The following is a 26771-nucleotide window of genomic DNA, read 5'->3' on the forward strand; positions in this document are numbered from 1 at the left end:
TATGTAATGTTCAGCTGACAGAAAATGTCTGTCATCCTTCATCCCATTCCTCACATATCCTGAATACCCAGAAAAGAAGCACACAGTCCAGATGTGCAGTTTTAAAACACACAGGTATATTTCCATTTCAGGTCCAACAGAACAAACATGACATCCTCACTTGAGGTTTTCATGCAACAGAAAAAATAGGAAGAAAAAGGAAAGGGAGGTTCGGAAGAAGGAAAGAAGTGGGCATATTTATCCAACATAATGTACCAGTTAATCAGAGGCAGTGAAAATAGAAAAGGATTAAACTGCAGATCAGGCAATAGCAACTGTTGTTCCTTATCCTACCAGCAGAAGGCAGTGACACTAAAGGATCCCCGAAGCTAGAGGTGCGGCTGGTTAGGAAGCTCCTGTGCAAATGTTATAAGTTTCGGTCCTAATGGTGCATGGATGCAGTTGCGCCAGGACAGCTCTCATTGGCAGTTCACTAACTGTGAGGATTTTAGCACCCCTTCAAAAATGAGATGCTACATCTGAAGTTGCTCTCTTTCAATAAATTCAATATCAAACCCCCTTTTTGCATGTGCTGATGCTAACCCATTCTCACTCACTGCATTGGCATGTGTTTAACCTCCCAAACAGAAGATGGCAATAGTGACCTGACAATCAGAGCTTTTAGATTATGTTATAATAATAGCTGCTTTTCTCAGGTTTTACATGTTTCACTCAGTCTTGCAGCTCTTTAAAGACACCCATAGGTGTTAGATTTAAGAGACAGACACTTTTTAAAATGTTTAACTTTCTAATTCCAATATAATTGCATCCAATGTTACTTCTAGAAGTAAAAAATCCAAATCTTAAGTGCTGTCTCGCAAAAAATGTCCCTTCATCTAACTGCTCTGCAAGCAGACTAATCCAGGAGGTCAGAGAAGCATTCAGTAAGAGAAAGTGATGAACGAGCCCTTAGTGAGTTCTCTGTCTGTCAGAGGGGAGAGAGAGAGAGAGAGAGAGAGAGACAGACAGACAGACAGAGAGAGAGAGAGAGCAGGGGTTGCAGGGTGGGAGTTATTCCAAAAGCAGGACAAATATTTCTGCCGTTTTGTTGCTAAGGAGGTTGCAGAGCTACAAAAAGATAGATACCACTGTGCGTAAACTGTTTAATGTGGATTTCTGTCATTGTCCGGTTCATAGGAACATGCAGTATAGTGACAGGTTACGACTATCTTAAGTTTACTGCTTGTTGTTAAAGATTTGTTTTTTTTTTAAATACTTACAAATTAACAAACAACACAACATGATAATACTGTAAAAGTTAGCCTCAAGCATACAGTGTATGTTCACATGCACGCACACACATTCGGACCAAATGTACAGCTGTACTTTATAAACACATGGCGGCTCAAACGATATGTGCTACTGGTGTCGTTGATCAAATGCATTATAGGATTCTCCTTATTTCAAACTCTTCCTGTTCGACACATCACAAGGAACTCACATCTTCTCTTTGAATAGTTTTCTGTAAACTGCAATGTGGTCATCTTAACACATCAAAGCATATTAATAAGAATTAAAAATGAATAAATAAATCATGAAGGAGGAAAATTGTATGTACAAAATGAAAAACAATGCATTTAAAATAAAAAAAACAGTAGATATCAATAAAAACCTAAAGGGATCTTAGGCCTTCTTTTTCTCAGTGAAAGATCATATAGCAGTAAAATCCCAAGAATCCCAACCCTGCCCGATCTCCACCTGCTCGGATCAGTCCAGGAAACTACGCTACATAATACTGCCTTTCAATACAAGAGAACGTGCGTCATACATGAAGACAAATGTACTTCATCTCGTGATACACACAGACGAGCAGTATATACATGATATACATGCGTGTTGGAGGACAAAACTGAGCAAAAGACATCCACGCTTTAGTCGCCAGCTCTCTGGAAATCCCATGTTCCAGAGAGAAAGAGATCGATGCCTCTGACCAATCAATGTATGCACGTCCCTTCAATATTTTTCAAAAACAAAATGATAGTGATGAATTTCTCCTCCTCCATCCTTGCTCACAATAACAACAAAAAAAATGATATGATAGACGAGAACCATCATGCATTGTGACTGTTTCAATAGCAACGAGAAGAAGGGGGGGTGAGGAAAAAAAATAGTGGGGAAGGGAAGGTGGCAGTGAGGCGGGATCAGAACTGGGAGGCCGAGCTGGGGTCACACTGGAGTAGCCGAACAATGGAGGGGTCGCTTTTGGCACCTTTGATAAACTCCTCCAGGGATAATTTGCCTGCAAGACAGATAGGGTGTGGTAGAGAACAGAAAGGCAGCCATTAATGTGTGGGTATTTTGTACCATAAGGTAATGTATGTAACACAGAATGAAGATACTAAGATAACTCTGTTAGGCATAGAAACAGTATCTCAGTGACAAATTATTTAGTATCAAATTTTTGTCACAGTTCTGCTAGGTCTGCTATGTCCCATGTTATGATGATTACCTCACATCCATAACAATCCCACCTTGTCATAGCTGTATAAATGAGAAGGTCTAGTCTGTGGAAGACTTCCTGTTTATAAAAAGACACTCATCGCCTAGCAACCGGCAGTTGGTTCTAACATTCAGAAGTTTGGTCATTCAGAGTTCAGTTTGTGAAGCCTGTTGTGTCATGATGAAAAAAAGAAAGTATCCTACTGTCATTCTGGGATATGTGCAGAATGTGCAGCCCCTCTAATTAGACACAGCTTCTCTCTTATTGTATAGTTACCATGGTAACTATTAGAGCAAAAACAGTCAAAGAATCCTGAATTCCCTAAACCTGAACAGAATCTTCAGTGATCTTCAGGATCACTGTTAAACCCCAATTCTATGCTCTTTTACGGAACTAACAGAATGCTGGTTAGTTGACACAGGAAATCACAGGTCCTCCAGTTAGCCAGCGTCAGTGTGGTGCGTTACTGTATATCTTTGACTCAAAACAAGTCCAGGACGTTTGTGTCCCTTAAACACATCGGCTGTCCATAAACTTATGTACTTAAAGCAGTTTCCTTTGTGATGTGAGCTATTATCATGCAGCAAGGAGCCATTAAGATGTGAAACTGTGGCCATTAAGGAAGATACATGGTCAGTCATAGTAAGTGATTGCTACAAGAAACATTTCCCTCTGAGACCATCCACATGTCTCTGCTTTTAGTTGCAAGATAAGAACCAGATATTATGGATGGACTTTTGCTGGTTATGTACTTCATTCTTTAGAAACAAAAATCTCAATCTCAATAACATGAGCACATTTGAAAAGATTATCCTCAATAGAATGTCACATTCAGCTCCCCCCAGCATGTCTTCATGCTGCCATTTCCTCCTCTCACCATCATTATTGAGGTCCATTTGTCTGAAGATCTTATCTGTCCTCTTCTCTGGCGTGGATTCATCCTCTGGCATCTTCATCACAGATGACACCATCTTGTAGATGGCCTGAGAGACAGAGGGAGAGAGAGAGAGGAGTGAGACAGAGTGGGTGGTTGGGTGGGTGGTGGCAGGCGAACAAAAAGGTAAGTGAATTCAGGCCAGCAGGGACCCATTACGGAGACTCGGCAGGAGAAAACACAACTGAACTGAAAAAAAAGTGACTCCACATGATTCTCTGACATTTGTGAACCCTGATGCTCCCTGGGAAGCTTTTCTACAAATATCCCTCATGGATCTGTAAGTCTGTTGAAACACATTGGTGACATGTGCCACCAGTGGAGTGGGTGTGGGGGACTTACGAGCAGAACTTACAGTATTGATCTGATACTTCTTTATCTGTTGACCGATAAGATGGCCTGGTGTCCCCTGATAGCATTAAATTAACCTCAGCAAGCGAAGCACAGAGATGCTGTGAGTATCAGCTAGCCTTAGGCATGGATCTAAAATCAGCTTACGTGCCCATTAAATCTCCTCCATTGGGAGTATAGGGTGTAAAACTGACTGTAGATCAGTGTCACAGCAGCACCCTCAGAGAGGAAGGTAGCTTGGAGGAAATAAGCCCTATACTTTTTGGTAAGACACAGAAGCTATAAGGTTTTATCTTCTTCCAAAAAGAGGTAGAAATAAATAACTGCTCTGTTAAAGATGGTCCAAACTGGTAATACGATAATAGGAAACATCTATCTTTTGATATGCTGGCCCAGTGTAAAACAAATATGATCACCTCGGTCATATCACCCTCTCGGTGCGTAACCTCAGCGGGCTTGGAGATAATCCCAGTATTCTGCACACTCAGGGATAAACTCTGGTTAAATTTAACTTGCTAATCCAAGAGAACCCAGAATCACACACACACACTGAACATACTGCAAGATATCTCCACACACCATTTTTGTTTCTGCAAGAAAGATTACAAGCAGTGCTAATGTAGTAGTAGTGCCATGCTAAGTGCAGCACATTAAGTAGAGAGTAGAGGCTGGGTATGTCTGTAGTCCGTATCTGTTCACATGCTGAAATAAATGCATTAATATACATAATTGAAGTGAGTATTAATCATAAAAGCACTCTGTCTATTCTTGTCAATGCAGCAGATTATAGTGAATGGCTGCCTTGAATGTAATGTACTGTACATTGGTCTGCACAATGGACGACACAAATCGACCCATACCGATGCTTTATGTGTCAGTTAAGGGACTGCATCCAGTGAAAGTCACGCCTTTATAGACCTTGAAGACTCAAACAAAGACAGAAGGAGAAGTTCCAATTTACCACACCTGTTGGCAAGCAACTTTGAGATGCAGGAAATAGTTACATTGACAAGTGCTGAATGGTAAAGTAAGGGTGCAAATGCCTTAACTATTCTATTTAAGGTGCTACAGCCTTGTGTGCTGCTATGACCCTTGTGCACTGTAGCCTTTGAAGGATGCAGCCCCTGAACTTAGATGGAAATATGATCTTCAAATTAAATAAAAATACCTGTGCATTCAAATTTTTTTACTTCTCAAATATTCTACAGAGACAGTTCACTTTTCTTTGAATTTCTAGAACCTGCTTTTTTAAGCACCCTACTTGCATTAAAATAGATTCAGAACTTCCTTAGCATGATTTTAACACCCTGGACAGGTTGCCAGTCTATTGCATGGCTAACAAAACTAATCATTTTTCATTTTCTTGTGGTTAATATTGGTTAATATTGGTCATAATTGTGCATAATACAGAGGAAAGAAACGTTGATAGCTGAGCAACCACAAAGCAGAAGACATGATTTCTGGCTCCTTTAAGGGGAGCACAGACCCTAGGTTTGGGGACCAGGAACCTAAAGAATGATGGATAAATTAATCTGGGCCAATACTGGTTGAAACTGGTGTTGCCACACTCACCTGTACAATCTCCAGCATCTCCTCACGGCTGATGTACCCGTTCCCGTCCAGGTCGTACATACTGAAGGCCCATTTCAGCTTCTGTTCCAGCTTCCCCCGTGATGTCACACTCAAGGCAATGATGAACTCCCGGAAGTCTATCGTCCCGTCGCCGTTGGTGTCAAATGTTCGGAAGACATGCTCAGCGAATTTGGAGGCATCACCATAAGGGAAGAAGTTGGCATAGATCTTCTTAAACTCTTCAACGTTCAGAGTCCCACTGGGACAATCCTTCAAGAAACCCTGCAGATAAAGGAGGGAAGCATATTAAACATTACGACAATAAGACTTGCAGTATCATGTGCAGACACGTTTTGTAACTAACCTAAATACAATCTTTTTCAAAAGCACAACCAGGAAGCACTTTTTTCCATGACCAGTAAATGTTCCATTCATGTAACTTTATTCTGAAGAAATCATTTTTAAAAAAGAAGCTTATTCTCTACTGCTATCTTCTTTTCAAGTAGTCACATTTGATAAGGCAGCATTGTGCACGAGAAGAAAAGGGAGGTAAAAGTCACATCAGTCTGTGGCCTTTGTTCAGCAGGAATAAAGCATTTTTACAAAGCCCGTTAAGATAAAGACAGTGAGGTGACGAAGTCATTGTGCCAATTTGAAGGCTGGAATTACTTACTGGAACATCCTTTAAAAACATTCTCACAGTGGAAAATGGAGAGACAGTGTTTAGCAAGCTTTTCCGACTCAGATTCATGGCCTATAAATCCTCCTCCAAAAAGACAAGCGGGGATAAATTCTCAGAGACCTCGAGTACCTTCACATCCTGTGGAACATACTGCGACATCTCCAGCATCTGAGAGCTGTTAATCTGTAGAGAAGTCGTGATTGCAATCAATGTGATGGGGGAGACCCAAGGTCAAAGGTCAGAATAAAGACAGCGGGCTTTCATGTATGCAGCTCTGATTAAGAGCACAGTCTGATGTTCCATAGGTCTAATCCTAGCATAAAGCCATATACAGCTATTACACACATTAGATAATTCAAGCCAGGTCAGGTCAGGTCAGGTCAAGTCGGGTCATTGTGGCACTGTCAGGATATGTTCAGTAAAAGGAAGCCTTTCAAAATAAAACAGGAAACAACCAAAACAATCTAACCTAGAACCTTAGGACTTATCAACAAGCAGAACAACCAAACACAGGGTCATGACAGGCACTTCATAATGACAGGATCTAATCCTGCGTCTCCCATCTGAATTGATGATGAAACATCAGTAAGCACAGAAGCGCTGACTGGGATAATTAAGACTTTTCATTGGTTCCTAAATGAATTTGTAACAGCTGCCTCATTGACTTGTCACAAAATGACACACACTTTGATACAACCCTGAAAAGGCCACAATGAACAATCACTGCATACATGATGCAATCCAAAACATGGAAGTATTTTTTAGTTTTTAGGTGAAACCTGACCAGTGATGAAGAAGTAGGCAGCAAACTAATCATTCTTGCATCTTGTTTTAAGTAGGGGATGGACTTATATGGATTCATCTATTTGAATTTATTTATATTATAAAATAAACTTGTGGCCCAAATGCAGCAACATAATTTGTGATTCATTTAAACTTAGTTGGAAAACTCTAAAGAAAACCAGATGAGAACTGATAAGGAGATTAAAAAACCTGTTTTCCAGGACATGGGGACATTTTACTCACTGAGAACTAATTGGGGTAAACAAGAGACAGGTGAAACTAATGAAGGCTGAGCAGGCAACCATATAGGAGGGGAAATAATAGAGTGACACACAAGGAACACACAAGGAATTATATCGGATGTAGGTAGAACATAAAACATAAAAACATAAAAAGTATGTCATGCAGTATGATTGGTGTAGTGTGTACCTTGTACCACTCCTGGAGCTCATGGTCGGAGAACTCGGTGTTCTCCCGGAGGTCCTGCAGCATCTCTGGCCGCAGCTTGCTGTTCTGTTTCCCCATGGCAACGGGACAGGACTCTCGGTTTCCTTGACGACAACAGAGACTACAGCACTAGCCAGGCCGCTTTTCACACCTGTCAATCAGAGATAAGGAAACAGGAGGTCAGCACTAATTAGGCAGAGAGAAGGGTGAACGGTAGTGACAAACGAAAAGGTGAAATGTGGTTGGTCAGCAAAACGTGTTCCTGTGACTGACGCCACTTGGCAACGGATACAAAAATATGAGGGGTCCTCAGAAAGAAGCAAGAGTAGACAAGGTGGTAAACAAACAACAGAGCTGCTTCACAAAAGACACTGACTTTGTCCCATCACACTGTGACTTTCTGAATGTTTTAATGAAATCAGGGTGAGCCCTGTCACAGTATTTTGTTCCAATCCCCTTGACACGATATGTTATGCAACTCCTTAAACTGCTGCATCACAGTCGCAAAATATTAAATAATCCTGGGCGCGCCCTGCACGCTGACGTCAAGCACTAGCCCACTGATCACATTTTTGTGGGCTTATCTGGCCAGCTGTGTGTTTGTGTGTCAAATCAGCTGTGCAGTGTGCGTGTGTACAGGTCTCGTAATCTGCAGCTCAGCTCAACCTGCCTGACAAAATGCGATTTTAGTCATGAAACCATTAACATGAGACAACCACTAATAATGTAATTAAGTACTTTTAACTGTCAGACACAAGGGATTATTATATGCTTCTTTATGTCATTAAATGAGTAAAAACGTGCAACTAACTAAAGCTTGTTAACTTCCCTTCCTTTCTATGCCTTGTTCTAGACAACTAATTAGCTTGTGTTCTGCCGTCACTGTCCTGTGTGTGTGTGTTTAAATTAAAGTAGCAGTGGGTCTTGTACACAAGCCTTCCCAACCCCTCTGACCTCCAATCTCTCCAAAGTCTTGCTGTGTAATTACACCAACTCTCGCTACGTGTGTGAGAGAAAGTGAGAACAAACACAGGCCTGTTTGTGTTCATATAAACCTCAGAAAGTCAAAGAGTATGAGGTGTTTTGCAGGTGTTTTGTGGGAGCTTCATGAACGCAGAAACTAACCCCACACGTCTGACCGTCTCTTTACTGTGCTAATGAAATTAAGACTTTTATTAAGACTCTCATTCTTCAGGCATCACAGTAAACTCTCCTACGCTGACAGTGATGCTTGCAGGCCATTCCCAGGCTACAAAGAACAATGTAGCTATCAGTTATTTCCTCCTTTCTTTTTAGGGACTGGTGAAACTTGCACACATGGAGGATTAGGGCATAATGCTGTATAATGGCCAACTGCCACTTGGCATAAAATGCAGCTTATACATACACATACTGGGTCTGTGCTGGATTTTTTTTAAATTTGACAGTACACATGAAATTCCTATCAAGCACCATCAGGAAAGCATTTGCCACTTAAATCTGCAGCATCGCAAAACTAATAACCTATTTACTTACTTCATTGCCTGAAACAATTTGCATAATAATCTGCAGATTATGCAACAAAAAAGATGTTCTATTATTATCAGGAACAGTTTTTTATCCACCAGTGATCATCCCTGCATCTTCAACCCCAATGTTTCGTTTGTTGTTTGTATATATTTTTAGTTTGTTGTGTGTCTGTGCACATGTGGCATGTGCAAAGACTATAAGGCATTCTGATTCTGATTACCAAATAAAAAAGTAGAAACAACAGTAGAAGTGAATGCATACAGCTGCAGCAATGTAAACACAAAACAAATGCTGTTCTGCATTAAACCTGTAACCAGCTGCAGCACTCTATTTATGTTGCATATTGAAATTTTATCACCATGACAGAAGCATCTCTCAAAACAAATGACAACAATTACTCCCAGTGCCTGAAACTAACCTAAGGATTGTGGGGGAAAAAGTGTATGGGTCAAATATAGTTAACATGCATTGAAAGAGCTTCTCTTTTGGTGACTTATATATTGCTTTCTATGGTAGTATTAACAAAACAAACAATGCAAAACATACAAAACACCTAATGATTTTCCAGCTGCAGCACCATCAAGTAACTGTAACAATAAGCCAGACAGACACACCCAGTATGTGTAAATAGCTAAAACTGTGGAACTACACTGCTGCCATGAGGTCAAAATGAAAATTAAATGGTTTCTCAAATTCACATCCAAGATTTTCACTCAATTTTAGAGGGAAAAAAACACCACATTCAAAAACTGAAAGTTACAAATGTGATCAGGAAGTGCTCACTATAACCAGTAATTTGTATTTTAGCTGAAAACAGCATGAGTACATTGCTGTGCTTCAGAAGGAAACATACCCATCATACGCGTACTGGCACACACACACACTTTTAGTACCTGCAGGAATTAATGATGGTCTCCCATGCTGTTCAATTGTCATTTAGAAAGCAAACAGACTGTGTGTGTGTGAGAGAGAGGGCATGTGGGTAGGTGGAATAAGAATGGATGGGGATAAATATAAGAGGAAAGCTCTGAGGAGAATTTAATTGGTGAGACAAACTTCTTTAATTATAGCTGATGACAGGCACGCAGAATATATGCTTTAATTGGTTTGTAGCAAAGGTGAACAAAGATGTGCGCTTCCTCGAGGCTCGTTTGATACCCAGTCATGTCACAATCGCCTGTTTCCAATTAGCCTAATTAGCTGTGGGAGGTTGCACCAGGTATTTATCAGCATCCCACATCTTCTCTATAGTCTCTTGTTGCCCCTCTCCCAACTTTAAGTTTTACCATTTGATATGTTTGCACTATATTAAATAAAATACAAGGTCTGTATGATTTGCAAGTTTGTTTTTAGTGTATTTTAGACTAAACTTTCATAGATGGTGTTTTGATAAACAATAAACTTCATTAGCTACAATTATGAATCCTGATTTTTGATTCTCTATCTTGATTTAATTTGAGACTCACTTCAGGATGTGGATTTAAATATCATATCAGGACTGTCACTACAAATGAGGACTCACTCACTTTTTGACCTACGTTGACGTGCAGCAGCAGCAGCAGCAGTCTCACATTGATATTTTCTGTCGCTGGTGACACAGATGACACGTAGATTAGCATGTGCACATGCATACTGTTACAGGTGACATTGAAGACAGATGCGAGTTTGATGAATTATGAATGTGAGCCATCAAGACAGGGATCTGATTAACAACGTGGCTTGTAATGTAAACGCAGACTTAGTATGTTATGCATGTTTCAGCATAAACACTGAATTTGAATCTCCTGAAGTGACAGACTGCCAGCAGCCTCTGCTCGCTGCAACCAAACAACCAATCCTATTCTAACACACTGACCTTTACTGTACTTGGCACTCACACCCAACCCCCCCCCCCTCCCACCCCTCTTTCTTCAACCCAGCTGTGACCCGTGAAAGCTGTCTGCTTGCAGGGAGGCGAGCTGGTCACACAATAGTAACAAAGCTTCTGTCCTCACTAGCCACAGCAGTTCTAATCCACAAAGCCTCACCCCAATCCCTTCTAACTGTTTTTTGCGTCTTTCTATCCTGACGTATAAAACACTAATCTCTCCAGTCTAAGTGCCCGCTGCTTGTTAGTTATTGCACACATACACAAAAACCCAACGAACATCTGTTCTGGAGCTGCTAAGCAGGTCAGCAACCTTTGGGCTGATGATCCTTGCAACGACGAATAAGGACAGAGGACAAACAGTGAGACAAACAATGTGAGAACAAAATAAGAAAAACTGGCAGAAATTTAGCAGCCAAAAAAATATTTCCTCTTTGAGTGAGCTTCTAAACTTTAGTGAAACTTATATTTGAATGATCACTGGGGTTTATCTTTGAGGGATGAGGTGCTTAGATCTGTAATAAAGCTGCAAGAGGCTCCACCAGAGGCTATGAATCTACATGGTGTAAACTTAAAGGTGATGGCTGATTCTGGATTTATTTTCCATTGAAGCTGCCGGCAGCATTATAATTGGATTTTTTTTATATAAGGTAATTTTATTGTGCAGAAACCTGTCAGAGGAACCTTACAGCACATCAGTGGACAGTAAAAGTAATTTAGTGCTCGGAGTCGTGTAAGCTGCTCCCGGAGCACATTTTACAAACTGCTGGGTAGAATCCTCCCACACCTGGCTGAAGTGATTTCTCTGGGCGGCCATGTGAAACAAAAAATATTAAAAGCGTATTGACTAACTGTAGTCAGGTAAGGGACTGCCATCATCAGGAGGTGGAGCATGGTGGCTGGCCAATATCAGGTTTTTAATAAAAGGCCTGTTACAGTGCATCTGCCCAGCTTTAGCTGCAGTAAAGAATAGATTGAGATGAAAAGAGGGAATGGGAAAAGATAAGTCTAAAGTCTAATTTAACATTTTAGAGAGCCGGTCTCTTTCTCGACTGTTTAATGTGCTTATAAGATGAGAAAAAGGCGCCATCATATTGCCTGCCAGCAGCTCGGTCATTGGGGAGGAACAATGATGGAGAGAGAGGGAGAGAAAGAAAAGCGAGAGCATCGGAGAGAAGAGAAGATAGACGCTGGAGGGGAGGGAGGGGTATGTGACACTAGAATAAAGCACACAGAGTGAAAAAAGCGACAGATCAAAAAAACTGACAGGCACCATCGATTTTTTTCCCCCGCTTTCGCTCAAGTGTTTTCAGCCCACTGTCTCCCGTTGCTTCTCCTCAAAGGGCTGCAATCGGAGGGGCCACCTGAGACGCTGGGCAGTTTGTCCTGTGCAATTTCCCATAATTTCTGCACAATAATTTGCCTTTCTTCCTCCAGGTGACCCGCTGTTTCTCTCTGTCACACTGTGGGGAAGTGAAAGCCCCGCTTTGTCTGCATCGGCTTTTTCAGATTCACTATTTTTCACCTTGTTTTCTCGTCACATTTGATGGACAGTACTCGTAAACAAAATGGTAATGTGGTCAGACGTAATGCATTAAGGGAACAGCAGGAAACTGTCACTGTCATCATTTGGTCCATTTTTGTTTGCCCTCTACACGGCCTATATTACTGTCATTTTATCAACCACTATGGCCTCTACTTCTACTGCTACACTGATGATGATGTGCTGATCGAGCAAAGTTAGAATATATTCACAAACAAACCAAAACACCTTTGTGGCATTTCCGTGACTCACAAAGTAATTGTCCACTATTTATTCCATCCACATGTCTCCTCACCTTACATCTGCCACCTTGGAAGTGATTTTTGACGTTTAAACACTAACTGAAGCTGCATTTTCCACTAGGAAGACACAGCTTGTATGCCAATCATTGCTTTACTTCTGCACCACACACTGATGCTTATAATGCAATAGACTACTTCACGGCACATAATGGACACAAATGTTTTGGGATCTGACTCTAAGGCACTGTCAAGAAAAAGATACGTCTTTCTCAGTTTGAAAACTTTATGGTCTTTTTTGGCAAAAAAGGAAACACCTGATTTACAGACAAACACAATCATTATTGTTTATGCTGGGTTCAGACTGAAGGTATGAGCTTTATCTCTGTTGTTTGTTTGGCAGAATGTTGTCTATCTGCTTGGTTCAGAGAGCAGATGGGCTGAAAGACACTGAAATGCTAAGTAAAGCTGTGGTGTACAACTTGCTTAACATTGAAGTGTACCTAAATGTTTAAATCGTTGACCGTTAGGGCTGCTTTTCCCATCACCACTCTGTCAGCTCCATACTGTGCCATATTTCCACTTCTAGAGGCTGCAGAAGCTGCTGATCAATATGAATCAACTCATCAAGTCTCTAAATTCCTGTGTTTCCACCTCGGAGACAGTGAGGAAAAAATAGACGCGCAGGGAAGCAGAGGGAGAGGGAGGAAGGATTGATGAAGACGCAGAGAGGAGTTATTGAAAGAAAAGACATTAATGGAGTGGTTAAAAATAAGAATGAGGACTGGTCCTCGGTGTGGAGCTCTGTTCTGCTACAGTTTTCAGAGCATGTCCAAATTCCTGATAATAACTCACTTTCAGGGAGCCATATGATGTCAAATCTGCCTTCTTTCATTTAAAATGAAAAAGACAAGACTGTGATGAAGTAACACTTAAGGTCACATAAGTACATAAGGCGAAGGCTTAAAAGGCTTATGTGATATTCTCTTCAGGGGGAGAGGATGAGAGAGAGAAATCAGAGAGGCTCAAGAGCTGTTGGGGTAAATCAGGGATGATTTTTTTACTATGGCAACCATGGTAAAATAAATGCTAATGAAATAAAACATCCATTCCATATAGTATTTACGATTACTCGATTCCCAGTATCATTTAGTACTCATGGTTTCAGATTAGTTTTTTGAGTCTTTTGTTTGCTCAGTTTCATTAGGTTTTTTTTCAGCATTATTTAAATAAAGCTATGTAAATACTTCACTCATCTTAATCATTGCTCCAGTGTTTGGTGATGTTCATCTCATGACTAGAAGCAGATAAATGCTAACTATCTGAGTACCTGGACTTGTCTTCCTGGCCAATTACAACCATTTATTTGATATATTCATAAAAAAAAAAACTCAGATTGGTCCTAAAGAGATTCTAGCATTGGAAAAGTGACCCTCTGCCATCTGCTGGTTGATAAAAGTGAAGATCACTTTTTAACGTCACTGCTAACATAATGATTCCCTCTACGACAAAAGCAGAAGATCTCTTTTCAGGAACTCAGACCTCTATCTGGAAGGAGGACGACCTCATTTTAACTCATCCATTCCAGGGCAATGTTATTTCCATTTAGGTCACAGAGAAAAGAAATAATGTCCTCCGTCCAGCAGTAAAGATTACGTGACTGAAAATTCTAAGCAGCTCCTTTACGGATCAGTTCTCCACTTTGAAATCTGGATTTTTAAGATCTGCGTTCTCTCATAGGCATTATTGTTACTATTCAAGTAAAACTTGACTTACATGGCAGTTTATGTGAAAGTATCAGCACTGAAAAAAATGGTTTGAATAAAACATGGAAATTAAAAGAAAGTATGGTCTTACAAGCTATACTGTCTTTTTTAATTATGATGTTGTGTCAGTTACATCTTTCAGATTCAGACATTTTTTCTTTATGTGAGTGTCATTTCTACTTTAGCACAGAAGGGGCGGCGCTTAAGAGGAGGGTCACAGATCTGCAAAGCCCCACCCCTTCTCCATTAAAAAGTGAAATTAAGCTGAAATTACATCATAAAAATAATTACACTGTAAAAGATAATAATTTAATAAGATGATTATATTGTAAAATTAAAAGTTTTTTATTTCCTGTGTATTTTTCATTGATTGCTAGCCTCAAGGTCTGTACAAGGTACAAAAATGTTTTGGTCTTAATTATATTAAATGTACGCATAAATATGGCTGTGACCCCTTTCACAGCACAAACATCCTTCTTCCACACCTGCCCGCCTGCATCAGCTTCACTGACGCCATAGTTAAAAACCGGTCTGTTTTGTATAACATTTTCCAAAATAAGTGCCTCAATGCCAATGTTTATTTCTAGGATTGAACTTAACTATCACAGTCTTAGAAGCAACTCTTCTTCTTAAATGTAAATATTTAATTAGAAAAAAAAACATTCACATGCATGTAAGCATTTTTTTCTCATTTGCAGGGTTGAGATACAAGCTGGTCAATACCAAAGGGAGACACACACACAGAGGATATTCATTTATATAATATTTATATAATATTTTGGACTGGTAGAAAAGCCAGCTTGCGGCAGTTGTGTATGAAATATTTACACTGGAAAAGCTCATCTTCACAGTTGGTAACACAGAATTCACTGTGTAGCTATAACACACAGCAGCACAGCAGTTCATGTGCTTCATGTATAAGACATCACCGCTCTTAAATGTCTGAATTATACTGGGCATTTGCATGCAATAATAGCAAAGCAGACGAAAGTGACATTTATGCTGCTGAGTGGAAGACAAAAGCAACATGCTTTGCTGTAACTACATTTTAACACTTAAACAGTATGAGCCTTTCAATGGACCTCCCACCAGCAATTTCAAGTGTGCAAATGAGTAAAGTGCACATTAACAGAGCAAGGTGAGCATTTACAAAGAGCAGCTATTATAGCCTCTTTTTTATTTCAGTTAATAGCTTTTCTGTAAATCAAAGCGTGCTGCAAACTGTTGCTTTGAGGAAGCGTACAGTGGGCATACTTGTGCATTCACAGCAGGGGAGCGTGTTATAGCCCTAGCTTCGCGAGGGTAAGCGCGCCATGTGTTTGTGTGGGAAGGGCCGGGTTCGAGGAGAGCGTCTGCACATTTGGTGCATCAAAGGGGAGCCGAGCTTTCCCTCTTAGTGATTACACCATATGTGAGACATTTCGAGTGGGAACCGTTCGCGAGGTTAGGTTTCATTTAGCGAGTTTGGAGGACTAAAAGGAGGAAAAGAAGTAGAAAGAGAAAGAAGGGTAATAAAATGAGATTAAAGAAAACAAGAACACTTATGGATAATTAATGCCACTCTTTCCTTTTCTCCCTCCCTCTGTTACTGTTTTCAGTATCTGCTGTGTGCAGCGCCATGACCTTTAGGGAGTATGTAATTCTAGCGCAGGGCTTGAACATAATAATGTATGAAAATCCATAGTGTCGTCTGCAGTGCACTGTGCAAACCGAAGACAGGAGGCTCAGCTGCTGACAGGCCAAATCGTGGCCCTCAGACAGACTATTATATCAACAGCCCATCTTCCTCTTGGAGACAACTTGACCTCGGCAGCTGAGCTGGGCACGATGAGATATTTAAGGACAGCGCTCCACGATAATCTGACACATTGTCACATTAGTAGGTTATGTCATTTCCATATATCGTGCTTGTATATATAAAGAGAGGTCACTATCATTAGTAAATAATGATACATTTACAAGGTATATTCATTATATACATCTGCTACAACAAATACCAATCGAAAGGAGCATCACTCTTTCAATCCCAACCTTAATCTGAACTCTTTAGTCCTATGCTAACATGCTAAAGTGTAGTATACACAGAGCTAGGTAATCCTGTATATGAACTCAGGATTATAGGCAGATTATTTGAGCAGTTTTCACCTATGATAAGACCACTGTACATGAAGTAGAGGGGAAATTATGAATCACTTTGCTGAGTCGATCAGGTTCACTCCATTCAAAGTATTCACCACCACTGACCATTCTTCTTATAAGCTTTGTAAACAACACATAACATGATCCTAAAAGATAATCCTATTTGCAGCTTTAAGGTTCCTATCAACACTGTGTCTCCTATAGTGTCCACAGATTCTCCTCAAGGGTCATAAGTGCAGCTATTTCTGTCTCTGAGGTGAAGGAGAATCCTGATATAGTTCTATCCTTAGCTGCAATCGATCTGCTGACACACAACACCCTTCTTCCATATCTTCTCATTTAGCCTGTCCTTTTTCTCCCTCCTCCATCCATCTTCCGCCCCCTCTAAACGGCTTCCAATGTCAGTTTGTCATTTTCTAACAGCCCTTGATCTTTGCTAAACGCCTTGGGCCTAGCTCGCTGCTGCCTGCCCTCCCATGGTATCGCTGCTCTAGATCTCTTCGTCCCACTACTGCCAACGCAAACTGGCAACAAGACCGCTAGAACCTGGCCCTCTGGCCTTTCTCCTGAGCTACCTAAAACTGGGTTCAGATACACCATGTTGTGCTGAGACTCACGGCTGCTGCTGCAGTGTCCTGGAAAAAAAGCTACCAGAGGAGTAATGAGACACTAACCTTTGTGTACCTGACAAATTCAGAGTTCAACAAGGATCGAGCATGCATTAGCTATAAAGCAAATATTCAAAAGCCAGACGCAAAAACAAACCTGGCTGCATCAGGAGAGGAAGGTTTCTCTTCTATTATCAGTTGAGCAGCTGAAAGTCAGAAAAGCTTGCAGTTGGCTTTTGTTGTAGCTCTAGTGTAAATGATATTGTAAGGGCGAGTTAAACAGGACACTGAATCAAACCTCTCTCCTTTCAACTGACCAACAGTATCACATTGCTTGGGAAGTAAGTTGTCCCACAGGTAATGAGCACTTAAAGGGTTACTGCGCCAATTTACCTGCTCTCTAAGGGCTCTAAAATGGGGACATCCCATACTGAGAGAGGCCTCCAGGGTGTAGGTTCTTTCAAGGCACTGGAGTGTATTTTAGCTCACATCCCAGAGAACCAACCTGCAAGAGCCCCGAAGACATGCTTACAGCCACGTGCAGGATTTGTGCGACACAAAAACACACGCTGCAGGGACACACACTTCCCAAGTTGGAGATGGTAATTATTCTCTCAGCATCAACTTCCTTCCTTTGTTGCCAGAGGCAATTATTCGCTTATTCAGGTCAAGGATTGTTCTGTGATGAGAAGTTAGAAGGGGAAAAAGACAGCTACAGTACCTGGACACCTGGGCAACAAAAGGTTGGGCAAGATGAGGCACTTTATTGCTTTATAATAAAGATCAATCAGAAACTAGATCTCCGAGCTGGTACCAGCAAATGGATGTCAAATAATTTTGCAGCTGCATCATACAGTATGAGTCACAGACTTCAGTGGTTTCTATTAGCTGTATCAATAACCAATAATAATAGTAATAATCGATTGTACCTGACTTGCTGCTCCAAAGTGCTACCAGCCTTTAAAAGCCTTTAAAAACATAACAAAATGTTTTCCACTGCAGGAATCTGGGGAAGGAACTATGGGGCAGGGCAGCATGATTGTTTCAGGGAACAGCCAAATAATTGTCATTTTGAGCATTTTTGCTTTTGTTACAGGAGCAATGACCCACAACAGAAACGTTTTCTCCTGAAAGGGGGCCCTATAATTTCCTGCAGTGTAAAAACACCTGTGTGTAGCACATTCTAATTGTTGATGAAAAAAAAAAGGCAGGACCCGACCAAGAAAGACATTGATGCTTGGCAGAGGTGTGACAGGGAGAGCATCAGTCTTTTCCAGCTGCTCGCTGTCACGGACACTGACAACAGGGTTGTGGCCCCTTTCACTTTCTCTCCGATTCATTTTCAAACACCGTCGTTTTCCTTATCTGAGCTCCTTTATTTTACATTTATCCCATCTCTTCTGCACACATCCAATGACAATTGCTGGTGAAAAAAAAAACTGCACAGGCGTCAATCTCTAACCATCACGCCCCCACCCCCACCCCCAACATATGGCCATCACACATCTCTCAAAACTTGTGACTCACAGAACAAAACGTATTGAATGAATCTATAAATATTAGCCATCATTCTGGCAGTGCTTCTGTTTACAGATCTTACGCGTAGGAGACCTGGAGGTGCGCTTTGGCCATATTGCTTGATTTCTCACTCATGCTCCTGGCATGCTTATGGCTGCTCTTTAGATTAAATCCTGTTATCTTTACATAATTCAAAGTTGTCCTGAGGAGACAGAAAATCTCTGTGGTGTGTTACACTTGGCGATTACGTTGATCTGTATCCCTGACACAGAAGTGGTGTGTGGTTAGAAGAGTAAAGGAGAGCCTGGGAGACATCATATTAATATAAGGCAAGGGACATTGCTCTCTAATATACTTACATAAAGAGGATTTAGCCTCCATGTCGCGTTCTCGCAGCCATAATCTACTCTCACTGGTTTCGTGCAACTTCACTCTTCACAAGAAGATTTCATCAAATAGTTGATAACACATCTCTGAGCTCAGAATGATGCTTTAAAAACAATAATATCAAATAGTGTGGCAGTATTTTTACCTCATGGGTCAAGACTGACTGTATAAAGCAACAAACGGCTGAACCACGCAGTGCTGCCACACTTCAGCGACAGAGGAGACAAGGGGTGACTACAAATATATGCTACAGCACCTTAACCACATCACAGCGTGTCTCGCTTTCAAATTTCCTGCACTGGCCAATGAAAAGAGAGAAAGTATCTAAAAATACTTGTGTCAGGAAGGCATAGAGCCAACTCAGCAAGAATTTCCCCTTCACAAACGATCATGTTGCACCGATACCGGCCTTGCGAGCTGCTTCGCGTGATCAGAGATATCCCACAATGCAGTGCAGTTATACTTGCTCAACATTGTGAGCGCCGTGGCTGGCTCTGGGGCTCAGATGGAAAGATCACACGTTCAGACAACTTCTCGTCTCTTGCTCGCGGACTCTCTCTTATGCTGCGGCTCCTCACGCTCGCTCCTTGTCTCCCGCAGGCTCGGCTGTGAAGTTCACACATCAGAGCAAAGAATCACATCCTCCCTAAGTTACTGGCTTCCTCAGTTTCTCCATTTTACCATGCAGATGTGCAACACAACTGATGGAAGTGTGAGTTCTTACTATGTGTTTCTGTGAGTGATAAAAAAAATTGTGTCACTGTGTGTAGAAAATTAACTAACACTGCATAATTGATCTGTTCAACATTTACAGTTAAAGGGAGATCCTCTCCTGCATCACTTTATTAGTGTCCTCAGTAAGGGTGCAGAAGCACAACAAATAAAAAAAAATGGTCCTTCTGAAGCACTAGCTTAGCCCATTAGCTTCAGTGTCTCCCAGTGCTCCCTCTCTGCAGTGTTGGAGGCACATTTAATTTGAAGTGAGCACAATCTGCACCATTGAAAACAAACCATTAGCCATTAGTAAACCAGTGCTGGCTCCTGTTAGCACACTGTTAGACCAGCTGGCCCCATCTACTATCGCTAGGTTCCAGTTCAAACCAACAGATATTTTAGCTTGTCTTTCAGACGTGAGGGGTCGACACTTGTCTTTGGTCTTTGAAACAGCAAAAAAGGAGCAGCTTGTCACACTTGTGATTGGCTGAACAACATGGAAAAGTCCAAAAAGAGAAAGCAGACATACTGGCTTACAGATGGTGTGCCAAACAATCATCTACTGTACTTTTCAAGCACATGCACAGTTGGCACGTTTGCCTTGTGGACAGTCCCCACAGAGCGATGGTTCATGCAAAAGCAGACATTTTAAATTGACTTAAGAAAATACAGAGGATTAAAAATCCAGGATAACTGTTCTGTGCAATTATATGCATAATTGATGACATGGCCAGTTTTATTGCAGAATAATAGGACATCTCTATAAGCAATCCATAAGCCTAGCATCACTGTATGGAGAAGATTAGGGCACCTAATCAGCAGAATTATTTCCCATGCAGCTGAATACAATCTGCTTTTTTATTTTTCTCTACTTTTCTCTGCATTTTTTTTAGATATAAATATTCTGCTCTGGATCTGCCACATTTAAAAAACACTGCTCTATGCTCTGTGTGATTATACATGCTCATATCATTTCTGCATGTGGGTGATAAGAGTTCACCGTAACCCACAGAAAGCATATTTTTGCAAACTTGCAATCAAGTAAAGGAATGAATGTGAAGAAGAATTTCACTTGCCTGATGCCTCATAATGCATTAAATGAGCTGATTTTTATGTAGTGGCAGCTGCACCAGCAGTATCAAGTATCAGGCTGCAGAGGGACGGAGATCTGAGAATGTTTACCAGAAGACAAATAGTGAGCAGAAGAAGGACAACCATGGAAATTTGCCTCCACCTTGCATGCTGTGTGCACACACATAGATGATGAAGAGCCTTAGTCAAGTGCACAAAACACATACTATAACAGTCAGAGAACTTGAACAGGCCACTGTTTACATCCTGACTGCATTAGATGACACAGTGATAGAAAAGCAGTCTGTTACATTGTTATTTGTGAGACAACTGCAGTGGCTCGTCAAACTCTAAAAACCTATGATCAAAGGTGCTACTGTTCTCAACAGTGTGCATGATGAGAAGGCAGAGAATATATTTCCTTCTGACTACTAAGAAAATGAGGTCATTGCACAGACTGGTGAATATTTCAGGAAAGATTTGGCCGCCTCAGTTGAGTAGCTTACTTCTTGATAATGTTTACCCATAGAAAACACTGCTATCTAATGTCTGGCTTTAAGAGGTGCACAATCTGATGAAACTGTGGCCTGATAGTTGTGTATAAATCTTCTCCACCGTAGTACAAACTGCTCCCCAGAAGAGATGCTGCATGATTTGCACTCAGTTATGACAGTGAAAATGCCCCCCTTATTTTAAATGAGTCATTTAATTGAGTCAGCATATTGTCCTGCTGGGAGTAGTCACTGTGTAACCTGGAAATGTTATTAATTTTGCTGGTTGTTATTAAAAGAATGTGTCATGTGGAGTTTTTTGTAGAAGAAATGTCAGACTTATTTGGAGAAAACATGCTAATATTTGCCACTTTGGGCTCTGGGATGGACATTTTGCACATATTCAAGCTGCAATCTGGACATCCCTTAGAGGGCAGTGACCAATTGTGGCTACACAATGGAAAAAAAAGGAAGAGGAAGTCTGACAGTTAGCATCATTATTGTCACAATAACCCCATTGCATGCTTTATATTGTTACTTGTTTTATGTATGCACTAAATCACTAAGGCAAATTCCTAGTAATGTGAAACTTCTTCACTAAACACAATTCTGTGTTTTTTATGCACACATTTTTAGACCACATTGAATGGATCAAAACGCTCTTCTTTTCTTCTGTTGTAAGCTCCCACTATATTTCTACTACCAGTACTTCCAGCCAATAATTCTTATTAAGTCACAGACGTACGTCTGACCCCCATGAGACTTCTACATCAAAGCTGATCATCAATCAATAACAAGCACCCAGTTTGCCTACGTCAAATGAGGAGATAAGCATTAGAAACATTTACGGTAATTGAACAGACTCTGTAGACAGAATAATGCTGCTCTTTTGCTCACAGCCAAGCAGAAAAAAAGGGTTGCTGTGTAATTGCACCAGCACCCAGAAAAATGAATCTGCAGTCATTATGGCTGCTTGTAAATGCATCCAAGCCAGCCGGCGCCAGATCGATTTTGCTATTTCTGATTGGTCCTCTGTTATTGCCCTGAGAGGCCTGTGAGAGGTGGGTGGTGGAATTGGGGGGGGGGGGGGGGGGGGGGGGGGGGCGCAGAGCTTAATTGATGCTGTCATGGCATGAAACAGGTTTGAATTTGTCACCCCGGAACATTTTATGATCTCAGTGCAATGCAGGCCGACTTTCATGTACAATAAAATATGAGAAATACAACCATGTTTATGTTTATGCGGCTGAGGTAGAGACACAGCTGGTGGTTATTCTTCCATAAAATTCCCACATTCTGCTCAGGCGTATAAGGCTTGGCATCTAAATCGAGAAAGACTCTTGAGGAGTGGAGAGTCAGGGGAGAGCCATGAGAAGAAAAAATATTTTTGCTTTCTAGCCTGCTGTTCGGAGACTAATTAAACTTATTTTTATATTTTTTTTAGACAGCCAATTGTAATCGGCAGAATAAGAAAAAAAAAGATGAAAGAGTACAGGAAGTTATATGGTGATTGAGTGCGAGAGATGTGGAGAAATTGTCTGGGAAAGGGGTGGCAGGGGGACTGGGCAGAGGTGTTGGTGAGCTGCAGGTGTGTTCTCCACCAGTTGGGAGGTTTTTTTTTAAAGCACACACACACTTTTCTCCCCCTTGGCTTCATTAGGCAAACCGCATGCAGAGCTCTGGGAGTAATTGTCTGCCCTTTAGGCCTCCTAATGGCTGGAGAAAAGAAGAGCAGCATTACTGTCAATTATTAAGAATCCAAACGTATTTCCTTAGTGGCTTTCATTACTTTTATTAGGCTTTGGTTATTGTTTTATCTCCCTACTCTTCTTGTTCTTAATTCATTTTTGTGCTTTTTTTATTAAATGACAAAGTGAGAAATCACACTGTACTTCTGTCAAATTATTCCAGTCTTTTGATTTGGCTTCAGTGGAGGCAGCACATTGAGGTTCAGCTCACTCTTCACTTCTCATTTGTTTGATTTAAAAGCAAGCAAGTGAAGTCTATTCATTACGAGAGATCCAAAAGGAAAACATTCCCCCAGGAGTGACGCTCTACCAAACTCGCCGGTGATGCTGCGCGACATCACTGACTGAATCTTTTTTAGTTTTTAGCTTTCAGTTTGTTGCTCTGAGCCGTCCACCTCCAGCAGAGCAGCTGCTCTCAGTCTTATCGTGGGCATTATCTGACTGGATGTCTGACAGGCAGAAGACGCCCCTCCCCGGTAGGATCAGAGCAGATTATAGGGCCGACAGCGTGCATGGGAAACACGGTCCTCGTGTCAACCCCTGCAGGCCACATCCCACTCATCCCACTCCCCTACATATGAAAACACAACCACATAGAGAGAAGGCTAAAAAAAGGCACGACTCTTTAAGTCACCAAGATCCACACTGAATACATAGTGAGGATTTGAACTGTTTGCAAACCTCAGTGCTGTCTTGTGCAGTGTTAGAGGGTGTTTTCTGATCATATCCGCAGAAGAATATACATTAACAGAAAGTAACAGAATAACAGAAAGTGCCAGTGTTACAAAAGTGAAGGTAGAACCTTGGATGGTGCAAGATGATACGTGGTTAATGTAAGGTCTGGTGTTCAGCTTGGCCTAAAGAGATTCCACCAAATCAGATTTAATTTTGGGTATTGGTATCTTGTGAGTCTCAGGAATTTGATAAAGTACACCAGTCCAAAATATCAGCTTAAATGCATCTTGCATGGGACAGATGGCTGTCAATTTACGTGACACACAAGAGATCCCATATACACGCGAGCATGTGGTTTAGATCTGTCATGTTTAAACAAGACTAAAACACTAAGATTACTATGGTCATGTGTTCAACCTATTTTAAAGTAGATTTCTGTGATCCACACACAACACAACACACAAATACAAACTTATCTGTCAATCTCAGTTATTTTGGATTACATTTTTGTGGGGCTCATCTGGAACAAGGTTATACTTTACTGTGCACCATTCAGAGGTTACATCTGGACTCCAGCAGTGATGACAGCCACTGTAGGTAGCAACATAACCTGATGAGACACTAAAATAATAAGCCAATATTTAAATGATTTAGAGAATGACAAGTGCACAAGTTTTCCATGTGAAACATCTTGTACAGTATGAGCAAATGGCAAACATCACCCTAATTATAGTGATAATAGTTTTATAGCTACCCAGTATGTGCTAATCGCAATGTAACATAACACTCATGAAGGATAAACTGATTTATTTATTATCCATTTCCGACCATTACTGTGTTGTATCACCAGACCACAAATCCATTTTACCCCCAAGTCCATCTCTTTGGCCCTTAAGAGTTTTCCTCTGACATTTTATGTCCATCAAGCTGCCTGATAGATGCTTTTGCTGAAGATGGTGGATAAAAAAGAAAAAAATGATCCACCAAGTCTTCCAAACATCAGTCAAAGACTCTAACTGTCTCTCTGGAGGACGGAGCCCTGAGCATATACGTGTGTTTCTATGGTTGCCCTCACATGATGAGACAGAAACCTTAATTCAAAGTGACTTTCAGGCGGCGTGCTTGTGTATTCCATGCATGCACATGGTCAAGAATTTCCAGTGGCATCATATGAGAGCAAGGTCACCTATATGAGCAAAGCTGCAATGTTCCTATTAATATTGCAGGAGGCTGCTGTATAGATATATAAGCCTGGTGTATACACACAGGAGAGATCCATGAAATATCCACCTCTGCATCTATCATTCGCGAGAAGTGTAGCCCCTCAGGGGTAAAACCTCTTCTGATGTATATATATGTACCAGTCAGAAGTGTGTAATCTGTACAGCCGGGTGTGTTTATGAGTACAAGTGACAGAGAGAGTAGTGCTCCAGTGCACATTTATCTTCTTATGTAACAACAAGACTAGCATTAGCACATGCAGGCTAAACGCTGCTTCTACCCACCAAAACACAGGCAGCAGGATTCTGCCTGTTTCACAACCCAAGCAGGTTTTTACCGGACATGATCCCCATAAACAGTGTGTTACTGCAGTCAGGCATCATAGTCACCACATTAGTGTCTTATCTCCTCATTCCTTTTCATGATTACTCACTGTAAATTACACCAAGGGAATATGTCACAATGCCTTTAAATATTTCCAAACTGATGCCTTTCTGCATAAATTCCACTTCTCTGTGCCTGATCCTGAGCCTGACAGAAACTTGTTAAGTCTGAATGGATTACACTGAATGCGTGCAACAGCTGGGTGGCCTTTAGGAGAGAAAAGGCAAATGTTTGGTGCTGTCAGCGCCTTCAGAGCCTGAATTGGGCACAAAGCAGGCTTGGAAAAGCAGAGCATAGGTGCAGAACACCTCAGTGACAGATAATAATGTAACATGGCAGGCTTCATGCCCCTAAGGGGCCACCGGGGCCCCTGACTCCTATTTAATTAATCTAATTTCCAACAAACAGCAAAGGAAGTTTAACTCTCCAGTATGGGCAAATTGACAGGTTCTCCATGATAAATGAGCTGCAGAGAGGAAGCTGTCAGTCACGGGGCAGTGAAAAAACCTCCACACACTGCTCAATAAGCTTATATTGTAGGAATCCAAGTGATTACAGGAATAAAACATAATAAATGTAGAGTTTAAATAGTACCAAAGTCTTTGAGTACTGAAGAGCACTGTATGATATTGCTATATGAAAGTTAGAGCATTTATCAGTAATAAAAGGCAGTGCATCCAAAATAGAGGAGGAAAGGAAGACGATCCCGAGCACCACCATGCGCATCCATCCTCCTCTCTTGTCCCGCGTTAAGATCATTCATAAAAATGGCTGGCCTACACCGCTGTCACCCTATTGGCTGTGCAAAATATGTTTTTCCTCTTTTTTTATTCTAGATCATCGTTCTGCTAACTGCACATAAGAATTAGCTGCACATGGTGTACGGGAATGTTTTCCTCATCTACTGAATCCTACGAGGATTATTGTCATCGCACAGCCGGAAGACGCACAGTTTCCGCGGGTAAACAAAAGCGTCGCTTCTCCAGCAGCTGAATTCGATAGACTCTGCTGGTGCATTGAAACAAAACACAAATCAAGACAGGACAGACATCTGCAAGTCGAACCTCTTCCTTACCTGATAAAGCGAAGTAGTGCAGGAGAGGAGAGGAGGGGATCCCTGCCGCGGTTCAGCGGGGCCGGGTTACAGGACAGCCGGGGTGAGGTTGCAGGAATGCTCGGCTCGCTCCGGACTGCTGTCTCCGGAGCTCCTGATGAATAGCGCTGCTGGACCGATGGAGATCTCCGTGTTACTGTCTGCTTCTTATTGCACACTCACACACACACACACACATCCACACACTCGAGTGACTGACTAAAGTGGCCCTTGGCTACAGCAGCTGAACCCTGCAAACCATGTTATCATACAGGCAAGAGGCAGCAGTGATGGTGCTGCGGTGCGGAGATGCTGCTGCTGCTGCTGCGGCTGCTGCTTTCTCTCCTCCAGTGGGGACGGGACAGCAGCGGAGGACAGTGTGCGTGAAAGTGGTGTGCGCCGGTGGAGTGGATTTAAACGGGGGGGGATGGTGTCGTTGGGATTACGTGGTAGGGGTTTAATTAGACAGCGCTGAGCCCATTGGCACCGACGTTGCGCACATCCCTCCTCCTACTTTCCTCCTCCTCCTCCTCTTTCTCTCTCTCCGTGC

At 41.5% G+C, this 26771-nt stretch overlaps 1 protein-coding gene across 1 annotated transcript; it reads right to left on the reverse strand.

Moving 5' to 3' along the window:
* Positions 1 to 94: 94 nt before the first annotated feature.
* LOC114451479 (hippocalcin-like protein 1) lies at positions 95 to 26583 on the reverse strand. Its single transcript, XM_028430090.1, has 5 exons — positions 26204 to 26583; positions 7231 to 7399; positions 5337 to 5618; positions 3357 to 3462; positions 95 to 2278 (listed from the first exon to the last, which is right to left on the reverse strand). The coding sequence occupies exons 2-5, from the start codon at positions 7324 to 7326 to the stop codon at positions 2181 to 2183; spliced, it is 582 nt and encodes a 193-aa protein (XP_028285891.1). The 5' UTR covers positions 7327 to 7399; positions 26204 to 26583; the 3' UTR covers positions 95 to 2180.
* Between the last annotated feature and the right edge of the window lie 188 nt (positions 26584 to 26771).

The sequence above is a fragment of the Parambassis ranga genome, chromosome 2 (genome assembly GCF_900634625.1).
Source record: "Parambassis ranga chromosome 2, fParRan2.1, whole genome shotgun sequence".
NCBI classification, from domain to species: domain Eukaryota; kingdom Metazoa; phylum Chordata; class Actinopteri; family Ambassidae; genus Parambassis; species Parambassis ranga.